The following is a 13,245-nucleotide window of genomic DNA, read 5'->3' as shown; positions in this document are numbered from 1 at the left end:
ACTGGAGGAATCAACCTGCCTGACTTCAGACTATACTACAAAGCCATAGTCATCAAGACAGTATGGTACTGGCACAAAGACAGAAATATAGATCAATGGAACAGAATAGAAAGCCCAGAGATAAATCCACACATCTATGGACACCTTATCTTTGACAAAGAAGGCAAGAATACACAATGGAGAAAAGACAATCTCTTTAACAAGTGGTGCTGGGAAAGCTGGTCAACCACTTGCAAAAAGAATGAAACTAGAACACTTTCTAACACCATACACAAAAATAAACTCAAAATGGATTAAAGATCTAAACATAAGACCAGAAACCACTAAACTCCTAGAGGAAAACATAGGCAAAACACTCTCAGACATAAACCACAACAGGATCCTCTATGACCCACCTCCCAGAATACTGGAAATAAAAGCAAAAATAAACAAATAGGACCTAATTAAAATTAAAAGCTTCTGCACAACAAAGGAAACTATAAGCAAGGTGAAAAGACAGCCTTCAGAATGGGAGAAAATAATAGCAAACGAAGCAATGGACAAAGAATTAATCTCAAAAATATACAAGCAACTCCTGTAGCTCAATTCCAGAAAAATAAAAGAGCCATGGTTATATTTTTGACACATGAGTTAGCTTCGTATTTAGAAAATTTCTTTGTAGCTTTAAAATGGTAACTATTATATGATTTAATTGCCATTAAACTAATATTTGTGGATCTATGTGACGCTGTGAACAAGCATTGTAGAAAAGCACATTTCTCTTTACACAACGTCAGTATCAATTCCAGATATCCTACTTACCAAGTGATACTTTATTTTATGTGACACAGACACTTAAAACATATAGTTTCTCTGAAATCCATCAAGATTTAACAGCATCAAAACTAGTTCTGGAACTTCCTTAGTGGAGTAGTGTATAAGAATCTACCTGCTAATGCAGGGGACATGGGTTCAATCCCTCGTCTGGGAAGATTCCACATGCCACATAGCAACTAAATCCATGCACTACTGAGCCTGTGCTCTAGAGCCCACAAGTTGCAACTACCAGGTCACATGTTGCAACTACCATATCCTGCATGCTCTGGGGCCTGTGAGCCACAACTACTAGGCCTATGAGCCACAACTACTGGACCTGTGTGCTGCAACTACTGAAGCCTGTGAACCCCAGATTCTGTGCTCCACAAGAGAAGCCACTGCAATGAGAAGTCTGTGCACTGTACCAATGAGTAGGCCCTGCTTGCTGCATAGCCCCCACTCACTGCAACTGGAGAAAGCCTGTGCGAAGCAATGAAGACCCAGTGCAGTCAAAAAGTAAGCAAATTAATTAAAAAACAAAATGAAGAACTAGTTCTGATTTACTTTATTTGACTAAACTTCCAATTTTGGGGGGTGGGGTGGGGAGAGGTAAGACTTTTTACCTTTTACAAAATTTTACTTTTTTTACTTTTCTGTATTTGTATGTATGAATGTAAATAAAACAAAAAGAAACATGTTGATGAATATTCATCCAGAGAGATGAAGAAGAAAAGAGCTGCCATCTTTCACTATCTAGAAGGTGCTTGGGTTTTGCTGTTGTGATTAATTATCCATCCTTGTGCCCCAAATAAAACTCTTGGGCTGAGAGTTCAGCTGAAAAATGTGCAAGAGAGACCTAGAAGGCTCAAATAGAGAGAGAAAGGAAAGAATGGTCTAAACTCCCCTGCCCAGTAAAAGGATCTTGGGGAACAGGTTTTCCTTTTCCTTTTCTTTCCTTCTCCTGTTCCTATTTCCTTTCCAATTCTGTTTCCATTCCCTTCCCTCTCCCCACACACGATCTCCTTTTAGTCTGGTTGATAGGAAGACTACTGTGGCTCTCAGTGTGACACACATTAGGAGGTTATGTTGTTACATTAAGAAATTATATTATTATACATCAAATATTATTACATAAAAATATATCATACACCATTATTAATGCATGCCAGAAACCAGTATATAAACCTTATCATATTAAACACATTAATTTTTTTAAAAACTTCCAGACTACAACCAGGATCCTTGCCAAGCAAATCATGAGCATGTCTAGACTATCATGTAGCACCATTTATTTTAGAATTTTTAAACTTAAAATTGAAAAGTACTGCAGTATATAGTAATGGAGGAACAAGGATATTCTGCAGAAACTTTTAGTTAGGCAAAAGAAAGATTTTTTTTTTACCAACTCTTGTTTAAATATTTGCTAACTTTAAAAATATCTCTTGAGAGAGATGCATGACTCTCACGTAGATCTTGTGACAGAGCATATAAAAAGACAGACTTCTTAGTTCAACAATGAAGAATCACTGTAATAAAAATACTTTTCCTCCAATCCTCATCATTTTCGAAGCAAAGAGAAAGACTTAATGAGTTTAAATGGTCAATACTACAAAATATTTCAGGGCACATAATAAATCTGAGGAAATACATACATAAATCTCTTCAATTTCTAATACAAACCATTTAAATAAATGTTTAAATGGAAAAAAATTTTACTCTATAAAATGTAAAATTTTAACATCAAGATCAACTACCTAAAGAATCCATTGTAATCAAATCTGAAAAAAATCACTTTATTAGTAAGAGCAGTAGTAATTAGTGATTCAGAGAAAAAAATCTTAGACAAGAGTTACATATCTCAATGATATTATACTTATTAAACACAAAGTTTTTTTAAATCCACAAGGTTAACCAAAATGTTCAATGTCCTGGATCTATTGGATGGATGATTTGAGTATTATCTAATTATTGGTTGGGTTAATTACTGTATCGCTTCCCTGATAGCTCAGTTGGTAAAGAATTTGCCGGCAATGCAGGAGACCTGGGTTCGATCCCTGGGTTGCAAAGTTCCCCTGGAGAAGGGAAAGGCTACCCACTGGAGAATTCCATGGACTGTGTGTAGTCCATGGGGTCGCAGAGAGTCAGACACGAAGAGTGACTTTCACTTCACTTTATTACTGTATAAATTTTGTAAATGTCTAACTTAGTTAAAAATGTAGTTTCTATTTAATAGACATTCTCTAGAAAACCTGAAATAAAAAACTAAATGCTACTGAATAAAGTCCATACCTGATTTTCAAGTAATCAACAATAGCATTGGCTTGTTTCACATCAAAGATATTCCACTTTTCATTTTTGTGTGATGGTCCTATTTCAGCCATAACTTCTCCAAGCCATTTTATGCTGTCTTCTAAGGACATATGCAGTGCTGGAAAAAAAGTCCAGAGAAGTCTTAAGCATTATTTTTATGGATGCTTTAGCAACAAATAACCAAAGATGTCCTTAATGTGTAAAAATTTTAGTACTCATGAAGACAAATGGTAATACTACTGTTGTTTGTTTATGCCAATAATTACATTTTATGTAAAAGAACAGTAGGTGACAAACCCAACAATAGTAAATTACCATAAACACTATACAAATGTCTAAAGAGTTTGTTTCCATTTTAAGATGGGAAAAAACCCTCAAAAAATTACTTTAGAATGGAAAAGAAAATCTTTTTATGATCTTAGATTAAGAGTATAGATGGAAATGACCCAAAGGTTGGTTAGATTAGCTGGTAAGGAAGGCCTACATGGTAGACTCGGCTGTGGTAGACAGCAAAACTGAACCCAGAGCTGAAAATGTAAATGAACAGAATTGACTAATACTCAGTTTTAGCTGATTGTTGTTACCATGTGGGAATCTGGACCTGAAGTTTCAATAGATGTCAGGAATATGGATTTTTATGTAAAATATCAAGACTTTTTATTTTTCTTTCCTAAGCTACAGACATATATATGCTGTTTCTCAAATGTATGCCTGATGGTGGTGGTGAGAGCCAGATGACAGTGCAAAAAGAGTGACACTGACACCACTTTGTCACCATTACACCAAACAAGTCAATGATTTAAGTCAATTATTTCACTATTAAAAGCAAACAAACAACAAAGTAAAACTATTTCCTAAGGCATCCAGTTGAAAAAGTAGTAGTTAAGTGTCAAAAGCCTGAGACTTAAACTTTTACAATGTATATATTACAAATATTAACTTTCATATTTTCATTTGTGGCAGGCAAATACAAAATACACATACACAGACAGTCCTGGCTCCCTGCATGCTGAGGATGAATCCAGGTAACTGGAGTGTCTCGGTTGTCCTTTGCTGATAAGTGAAGGGTATATGGACATGACACCAAAGAGCATGGAGCTGGAGATCTGAAAGGCTCTAGCACAGAGGAGGTTGGATTGATTGCTTGGGGAAGGCATTTGTCAGCTGGGGGCCTAGATGAGGGCCTAAGAGAGAAATGTGCTGAACAATGTGAACCTCACCCTCCCAAGCCCAACCAAACCATTAAAGTTTCCACATCTTGTTAATGAGGTGTATGGATTTTTCAGGGAGGTAGAAGGGGAGAGTGCTGGGAAGTTATGAGAATATAGGCTGATTGTCAGACCCAGTTATTTCTGGGTTACACAGCTACTTTTCCTGGGATATAAGTGCTAGGTCCCCAAATTACTAATAAAATGACAGTAATTTAAAAATTTGGAAGACACTATAAATACCAACTTGTTTAGTCTAGCTTCTATGTGTAGGAATTAGAAAAGAAGCATAAAACTATATAACAATTAAAATCTAGTTTAATGAATGACAATTAGTCTAATTCTCATAGCCTCCTTACAGATACTGTATTATGTCTGTCAGAGATATAGAATTATTGCTAGATAACTAGGTTTTCCTATATCATTTTAAGTGGAGCTCAATTATTATTGAATTATTTCTTTTTTCATGACAAACTTCTTTTGAAAATAGTGACAGCAATTTAAGAAATGAAAAATCTGTTGGATAAAAGCACTTAAGAAATGAATGGATTACAATCTGAATCATTTTATTAATAAAATGGTATTAATTAGAGATGCAGAGAAAAAATTTAGATGACTGTAATTCTAGATGTAATTATACTTATCAAGCACAAAAATAAATTTATACAGCTATTTCCTTATGTTAAAATATAACTGACTCTTTAAAACTGTTTTTTATGTCTAATGTCTTTCAATAGGAAATGGCTTTAAAAATATGAAAGTTATCATTTTACTTATCTAACTGAAATGTTTGCTCTTTTAAAAATCACATTTAGTGATGTGATTAAAATATAAAAGCTTAAACCAATTAAATAGTAAAAGCTGTTAGAAATAAAATTTATCCTTGAAAATTTAGGGTAATCAAAAAACATACTGTACTTATAATTAGTTGGAAGATTTAGACTGGTACCTCATAACTGCCATTTACTAGTGAGGTGATCTGAGTTTCATTTGCTTATTTGTAAATGAGAATATTACCAATTTTCAAACTAATAGTGCTGCTGTGAAGATCAAATAAGGAATGCATGGGAAACTTGGTAAACTGAAAAGATATATATATATTATATGTCTATAGCACTTTCTAGAATTCAACTCAAAACCAGGCACATTTGAGGTAGTCAGGAGGATGGGCTCTCACTTGCTGGAGTTCAGATGTGGCATCTCTGAATCTCATTTATTTTTACAATTTTTAAAATAAGGAGAATAATATTAATAGAACTATCTCATAAGATTGTGGATGAACTAAGTGACAGTATTTGGAAAACAAATGGCACCATGAGTGACACAAGTTAATTCTATGAAATATTTACTATTATTATTTCTATTTGGAAGAAAAACAATTCAACTTCATAGAACTAAGAAGTGTTCTATGATTATTTAATAAATTCATATTATGTAGAGGAGAATTAATCTTGGCCCATTGACCTTGACAGAGGCCAAATATCCAGACTATCTAACAGTCTATATCCCATGCTTGGTCAGCTCCTGGAAAAATTAGACCTCAATATGTATATTAAGACTGTACAAATCTTATATTCCATAATCCTTTATTTTGATCTACTTTGACTCCAGGTGGGTTGTCTGGAGAATGTCTCATAGATAAAGCAGCAGAATCTGAGACAAGGGACAGATTAGAAGTGAGTCAGTAGAAAATGCAGTTTCTACACTAGAATTTTATTAGTAACCATTGACCATGCTACAAGTTCACAGCACACATTGTTCTTCAGTGCTTTCTCTATGAAGATGTTGCAGAATGGGATGGGAGTGCTCACTATGCACTCAGGACTCTACCACTTTTTAGTTTAAGTATAAACATACTTTACCTATTTCCCTGGCACACCTGGCTAAGATTACCTTCTCTCTTGATGGTAGTTAGAACTTTTTCAGGTTGAAAGGTTTGAGGGGATTTTCTATCAGAAAGAAAAGCTAGATCTCTTGCTTTTTTTTCTGGTTAGCCTTTACACATGTACTTTCACTCTCTCACAGTTTATGAGTACTTGGATGGATCCTGTTCAAGTTTTAAAAATTCATTTTTGAACTGACATCAACAATATAAAGTTTCACATAAAAGAAATATTTGTGATGCAGTTATAAGTTATGGAAAAAGTTTAAAATGGAAATCTCTTGTCAAATTTGGAATGTGAGATTCATGAAATTTTTCTACTTTCCTTTACTGTTTCTAGTTTATAAATTCTTAGCTCACAGCCTGCAAAGACTGTTCATGTCATATACTTCTTTTTACAATTAAATTCATAAGTGGTACATTCACATGGCTCAAAAAATATGTTAAGGTGTACTGTGAGAAGACTTACTCCAATCCTGTTGTCCATATGTCTAGTTCCTATACCCTTTGCACATACAATTTTGATTATTAGTTTTTTCTACATTTCAGCACTTCTTTGTATATATAACAAACAAAAACATACAAAGACTTATTCTTGTCTCTTTTTTAAACAAAAGAATACAACTTTGCGCCTTGCTTGACTCACTAACAACATATGATATCTAGAAAGCTTCCTCATCCTTTCCTTTTTTACAGCTGCATGGTATTACGATTTAGGGGTAGGGTAATCCCTACAGGTAAATTTGTAATTTCAGAATAGTTTTAGGTTTACAGACCTTTTTTGGCAAAGTGATGTCTCTGCTTTTTAATACACTGTCTAGGTTTGTCATAGCTATTCTTCCAAGGAGCAAGCATCTTTTAATTTTGTGGCTGCAGCCACCATCCACAGTGATTTTGCAGACCAAGAAAACGAAATCTGACAGTTTCTACATTTTCCCCATCTATTTGCCGAGAAGTGATGGACAGGATATCATGATCTTCACTTTCTGAATGCTGAGTTTTAAGCCAGGTTTTCACTCTCCTTTTTCACCTTCATCAAAAGGGTCTTTAGCCGCTCTTTACTTTCTGCCATTAAAAGTGGTATCATCTGCATATCTGAGTTTGTTGAGATCTCTCCCTGCAATATTGATTCCACCTTGGGATTCATCCATCCTGGCATTTAGCATGATGTACTCTGCATCTCAGTTCAGTTCAGTCACTCAGTCGTGTCTGACTCTTTGTGACCAAATGGACTACAGCACGCCATACTTCCCTGTCCTTCACCAACTTGCAGTTTACTCAAACTAATGTCCATTGAGTCAGTGATGCAATCCAACCATCTCATCCTGTCATCCTCTTCTCCTCCCACCTTCAATCTTTCCCAGTATCAGGGTCTTTTCAAATGAGTCAGTTCTTCACATCAGGTGACCAAAGTATTGGAGTTTCAGCTTCAGCATCAGTCCTTCCAATGGATATTCTGGACTGATTTCCTTTAGGATTGACTGGCTGGATCTCCTTGCTGTCCAAGGGACTCTCAAGAGCCTTTTCCAACACCACAGTCCAAAAGCATCAATTCTTCGGTGCTCAGATTTCTTTATAGTCCAACTCTTACATTCATACACGACTACTGGAAAAATCATAGCTTTGACTAGATGGACTTTTATTGGCAAAGTAATGTCTCTGCTTTTTAATATGCTCTCTAGGTTGGTCATAACTTTTCTTCCAAGGAGTAAGTGTCTTTTAATTTCATGGCTGCAGTCACCATCTACAGTGATTTTCAGTTCAGTTCAGTCGCTCAGTCGTGTCCGACTCTTTGCGACCCCATGAATCGCAGCACGCCAGGCCTCCCTGTCCATCACAAACTCCCAGAGTTTACTCAAACTCATGCCCATCGAGTCAGTGATGCCATCCAGCCATCTCATCCTTTGTCGTCCCCTTCTCCTCCCGCCCCCAATCCCTCCCAGCATCAGGGTCTTTTCCAATGAGTCAACTCTTTGCATGAGGTGGCCAAAGTATTGGAGTTTCAGCTTCAGCATCAGTCCTTCCAATGAACACCCAGGACTTATCTCCTTCAGGATGGATGGTTGGATCTCCGTGCAGTCCAAGGGACTCTCAAGAGTCTTCTCCAACACCATAGTTCAAAAGATTTTAGAGCCCCCCAAAATAAAGTCTCCCACTCTTTCCCCATCTATTTGCCAGGAAGTGATGGGACTGGATGCCATGATCTTAGTTTTCTGAATGTTAAGCTTTAAGCCAACTTTTTCACTCTCCTCTTTTACTTTCATCAAGAGTCTCTTTAGTTCTTCTTTGGTTTCTGCCATAAGGGTGGTGTCATCTGCATATCTGAGGTTATTTATATTTCTCCTGGCAATCTTGCTTCCAGCTTGTGCTTTATCCAGCCTGGCATTTCACATGATGTACTCTGCATATAAGTTAAATAAGCAGGGTGCCAGTATACAGCCTTGACGTACTCCTTTCCCAATTTGGATCCAGTGTGTTGTTCCATGTCCAGTTCTAACTGTTGCTTCTTGACCTGCATACAGATTTCTCAGGAGGCAGGTCAGGTGTTCTGGTACTCCCATCTCTTTAAGAATTTTCCATAGTCTGTTGTGATCCACACAGTCAAAGCCTTCAGCATAGTCAATAAAGCAGAAATAGATGTTTTTCTGGAACTCTCATGCTTTTTCAATGATCCAACGGATGTTGGCAATTTGATCTCTGGCTCCTCTGCCTTTTCTAAATCCAGCTTGTACATCTGGAAGTTCTTGGTTCAGGTACTGCTGAATTTAGTGAGAAGGATTTCGAGCATAATCTGGCTGCTATCTGACATGAGTACAATTATATGGTAGTTTGAACATTCTTTGGCATTGCCTTTCTTTGGGACTGGAATGAAAACTGACCTTTTCCAGTCCTGTGGCCCCTGCTTTTTCTAAATTTACTGGCATACTGAGTACAGCACGTTAACAGCATCATCTTTTAGGATTTCAAATAGTTCAGTTGGAACTCTATCACCTCCACTAGCTTTGTTTGTAGTAATGCTTCCTAAGACCCACTTGACTTCACACTACAGGATGTCTGGCTCTAGTGAGTCATTACACCATTGTGGTTGTCTGGGTCACTAAGAGCTTTTTTGTACAGTTCTGTGTATTCTTGCTACCTTTCTTAATCCCTTCTGCTTCTTCTAGGTCCTTGCCATTTTTGTCCTTTATTTTGCCTATCTTTGCATGAAAGATTCCCTTGGTATCTCCACTTTTCTTAAAGAGATCTCTATTCTTTCCCATTCTGCTTTTTTCCTCTATTTCTTTGCATTGTTGACTTAAGAAGGCTTTCTTATCTCTCCTTGCTGTTCTCTGGAACTCTGCATTCAATTTGGAATATCATTCCCTTTCTCCTCTGCCTTTTGCTTCTCTTGTTTTCTTAGCTATTTGTAAGGACTCCTCAGACAACCACTTTGCCATATTGCATTTCTTTTGGTTTTGCATTGCATTGGTTTTGGTCACCACCTCCGGTACAATGTTATGAACCACTGTTCAAAGTTCTTCAGTGACTCTCTATCATATCTAGTCCTTTGAACCTGTCACTTCCACTGTATAATCATAAGGGATTCATTTAGGTCCTACCCAAATGGCCAAGTGGTTTTCTCTACTTTCTTCAATATAAGCCTGAATTTTGCAATAAGGAGCTGATGATCTAGACACAGTCAGCTCCAGATCTTGTTTTTACTGACTGTATAGAGGTTTTCTATCTTAGGATACATAGAATGCAATCAGTCTGATTTCAGTATTTACCATCTGGTGATGGCCATGCATAGAGTTGTCTCTTGTGTAGTTGGAAGAGAGTGTTTGCTGTGACCAGTGTGTTCTCTTGGCAAAACTGTTAGCTTTTGCCCTGATTCATTTTGTACTCCAAGGCCAAACTTGCCTATTACTCCAGGTAACTCCTGCTGATTTGCTACTTTTGCATTCCAGTCCCCTGTGATGAAAAGGACACCTTTTTTTGTGTGTTAGATCTAGGAGGTCTTGTAGATCTTCATAAGTAACAGTTCAGCTTCTTCGGCATTACTGGTTGCAGCACAGATTTGGATTACTGTGATGTTGAATGGTTTGCCTTGGAAACGAACTGAGATCATCCTGTCATTTTTGAGACTGCACCCAAGTACTGCATTTTAAACTCTTTTGTTGACTATGAGGGCTATTCCATTCTTTCTAAGGAATTCTTGCCCACAGTAGTAGATATAATAGTCATCTGAATTAAATTCACCCATCCCATTCATTTTCATTCACCATCGATTTGTAAAATGTCCATGTTTACTCTTGCCATCTCGTTTGACCACATCCAATTTATCGTAAAATGTCCATGTTTACTCTTGCCATCTCGTTTGACCACATCCAATTTACCTTGATTCATGGATTTAACATTCCAGTTTACTATGCAATATTTTTCTTTACAGCACTGGATTTCACTTTTACCCCCAGATAACAACCACTACTGGGCATCCTTTTGGCTATGGCCCATCCTCTTCATTCTTTCTGTAGCTATTTCTCTGCTCTTCACCCATAGTATACCGGACACCTACCAACCTGGGAGGTTCATCTTTCAGTGTTATATATTTTTGCCTTTTCATACTGTACATAGGGTTCTCAAGGTAAGAATACTGAAGTGGTCTGTCACTCCCATCTCCAGTGGACCATGTTTTGTCAGGCCCTAACTAGCTGGGACATGTCCTTCAGCTGCTCAAGGTAGCTGGATTACATGCATGGTGCCCTGGCTGTCCCACTGTTGGTCCTTCTTGAGTGTTTAAACCGTCACTGGCCATCCAGTGTCAGTCAATGTGCAGTCAGGGGAGCGAGGCAAAGGCGACGCTGGAATGGCTGGTAAGTGGGTCGGAGGCAGGCTGGAGTCAATGTTGGAGGATGCTCAGGAGCATAGGGCACCCCAGCATCATGGCTGCCACTGGCTGCTTGGAGCCAACTTGCTGCCCAGGAGCCACTGTCCACCATGGAGCTGATGTGCCGCCCAGGAGCAGCTGTCTGCCGTGGAGTTAATCAGCCACCCAGGAGTGAACAGTACCCAGGCCTCTCCACTCCTGGTGGTCGTCCTGGGGCCAATCTGCCGCCACCAGTGCTGCACTGGTAACTGGAGCACTGGTCACTACCATGCTCCTGTCTCTGTCTCTAGGGTGATCTTTGCGAAGCCACTTTCCAGGCCACCAACACCACTTCAGGTTGCCAAGGCCATGTTATCCCATGGCTATTTGCAGGTAGTTAAAGAGATGGTAGTTCTGATGCTGAAGCTGAAACTCCAATATTTTGGCCACCTCATGCGAAGAGTTGACTCACTGGAAAAGACCCTGATGCCAGGAGGGATTGTGGGCAGGAGGAGAAGGGGACAACAGAGGATGAGATGGCTGGATGGCATCACCGACTCGATGGACATGGGTCTGAGTAAACTCTGGGAGTTGGTGATGGACGGGGAGGCCTGGCATGCTGCGATTCACGGGGTTAAAAAGAGTTGGACATGACTGAGCGACTGAGCTGAACTGAATTATTTATTCAAGCATTAATTCATTTATTCAAATTATTTATTCAATCATTTTCATCAGTATGGATTCATGGAAGCTAATTTTATACTTTGTATTATAATTCAATACTATGCTATCTTGTTCAATTTGTTCTGTGGATATTGGGAGCTTTTTCAGTTGGCTTTTCTATTCTTTGTGCATACTCCCATCATTCTTACTTTTAAGCACTTTTTTCTGGCCACTACAAGATGCCCCACGCTTACCTTTTATGTTCCCTGCTCTAGGTCTACAATCAGCCATTTTTCTACAGAGCTCTGGTTCCTTTCATCAGAGAATGAAATTATAAACCAAGGCCTGAGTCCTGGGTGGCAGGCTCACTGCTTTTGGATATCATTGCTTTTTGGCCCTCTTTGTGAATAGAGCAAAGAAGTTTATGAATATATGTTTACACTGAACTCTACAACTATTCATCTGTATATTTCTTATGTTAAACAAGAATTCACACTGATATTATCAATTGATGTTTCTAATTTTTTGCTGTTCCAAACATTACTGCAACTAATGACTCTACATATATGTCAGGTTATGTGTGTGCCAGTGAATGTGCAGGATAAATTCCCAAAAGTTGAATTGCTGGGAAGAGACAATACATTTGTCAAAGAGATAATACATCTTGTAAATTTGATAGACAGCTGCTAACCTACATTCCACAATGGGTCTTTTACTTCCATTAGCAACACAAGAGAGTACTTGTTTTCTTACAGCTTTGACAGCTGAAAATGCTACCAAAGTTTTACAGTTTTGTCAATTTGCTATATGACAAATAACATTTTTGTGTAGTCTTAATTAACATTTTTCTTATCTTTAAGACTGAGCTTTTCATTTATTTAAGAATCATTTGTACTTATTTAGTCATAACCTTGGTATACTCTTCTATTGCACTATTGGTCTTTTTCTTCTTGCTTTTATATGCTCTTTTTTTATATTATAGAACTTGTTTGTTGATGTCTGAGATGCAATGTTTTTTTCCCCAGGTTCTAATTTTTATTTTTATTTTGGTATTTTTCCATTGCAGACTTTTATAAATGAAATTTATATCAAATTTTATCTTTATGGCTTCAGAATTTTGAAATATAAAGATCTTCCCCATCCAAGGTTGTAAATAAATTAAACCATGTTTTTCTCTAATATTTTTAAGGCTTCACTTAATTTAAAATTAAGCATTTGAGCCATTTGGAATGTATTCTGGTTTATATTGACAGACAGACAGAGGTTTGAATCCAATTTCATTTTTTTCTTGATGGATACCCAGTTGTCCCAGTATTATTTCCTGAATAATGTTATCATTTCATCACAGATTTGAGTCATTTTACTGAATACTGAATTCTAAAGATTAGTTAAATTGCTGTTCCTTTGGTCTGTCTATCTAGTGATTCATCACTGTGTTCAAATACTTGAGGCTTTCTGTTAATAAACTACAGAAGTACTACTACTAGTACTAATACTACTAAGATATGCTATAGTTTATTACATTTTTTGAAGACAGTTTT

General features: G+C 37.4%; 1 protein-coding gene across 10 annotated transcripts in view; it reads right to left on the bottom strand.

Moving 5' to 3' along the window:
* CABCOCO1 (ciliary associated calcium binding coiled-coil 1) overlaps positions 1 to 13,245 on the bottom strand; it is a 184,431-nt gene that overhangs the window by 132,734 nt on the left and 38,452 nt on the right. For all 10 annotated transcript variants that reach the window (XR_011488758.1, XR_011488759.1, XR_011488761.1 and 7 more), the window contains one exon: positions 3,085 to 3,223. Coding sequence is in view for 6 of the 10 variants with exons in the window: in XM_070470704.1 (XP_070326805.1) it covers positions 3,085 to 3,223 (139 nt within the window). In the remaining 4 variants the exon portion in view is untranslated. The remainder of the gene's footprint in view (positions 1 to 3,084; positions 3,224 to 13,245) is intronic.

Source organism: Odocoileus virginianus, chromosome 7, assembly GCF_023699985.2.
Source record: "Odocoileus virginianus isolate 20LAN1187 ecotype Illinois chromosome 7, Ovbor_1.2, whole genome shotgun sequence".
Taxonomy (NCBI): domain Eukaryota; kingdom Metazoa; phylum Chordata; class Mammalia; order Artiodactyla; family Cervidae; genus Odocoileus; species Odocoileus virginianus.
This window is presented reverse-complemented; position numbering and strand designations above follow the sequence as displayed.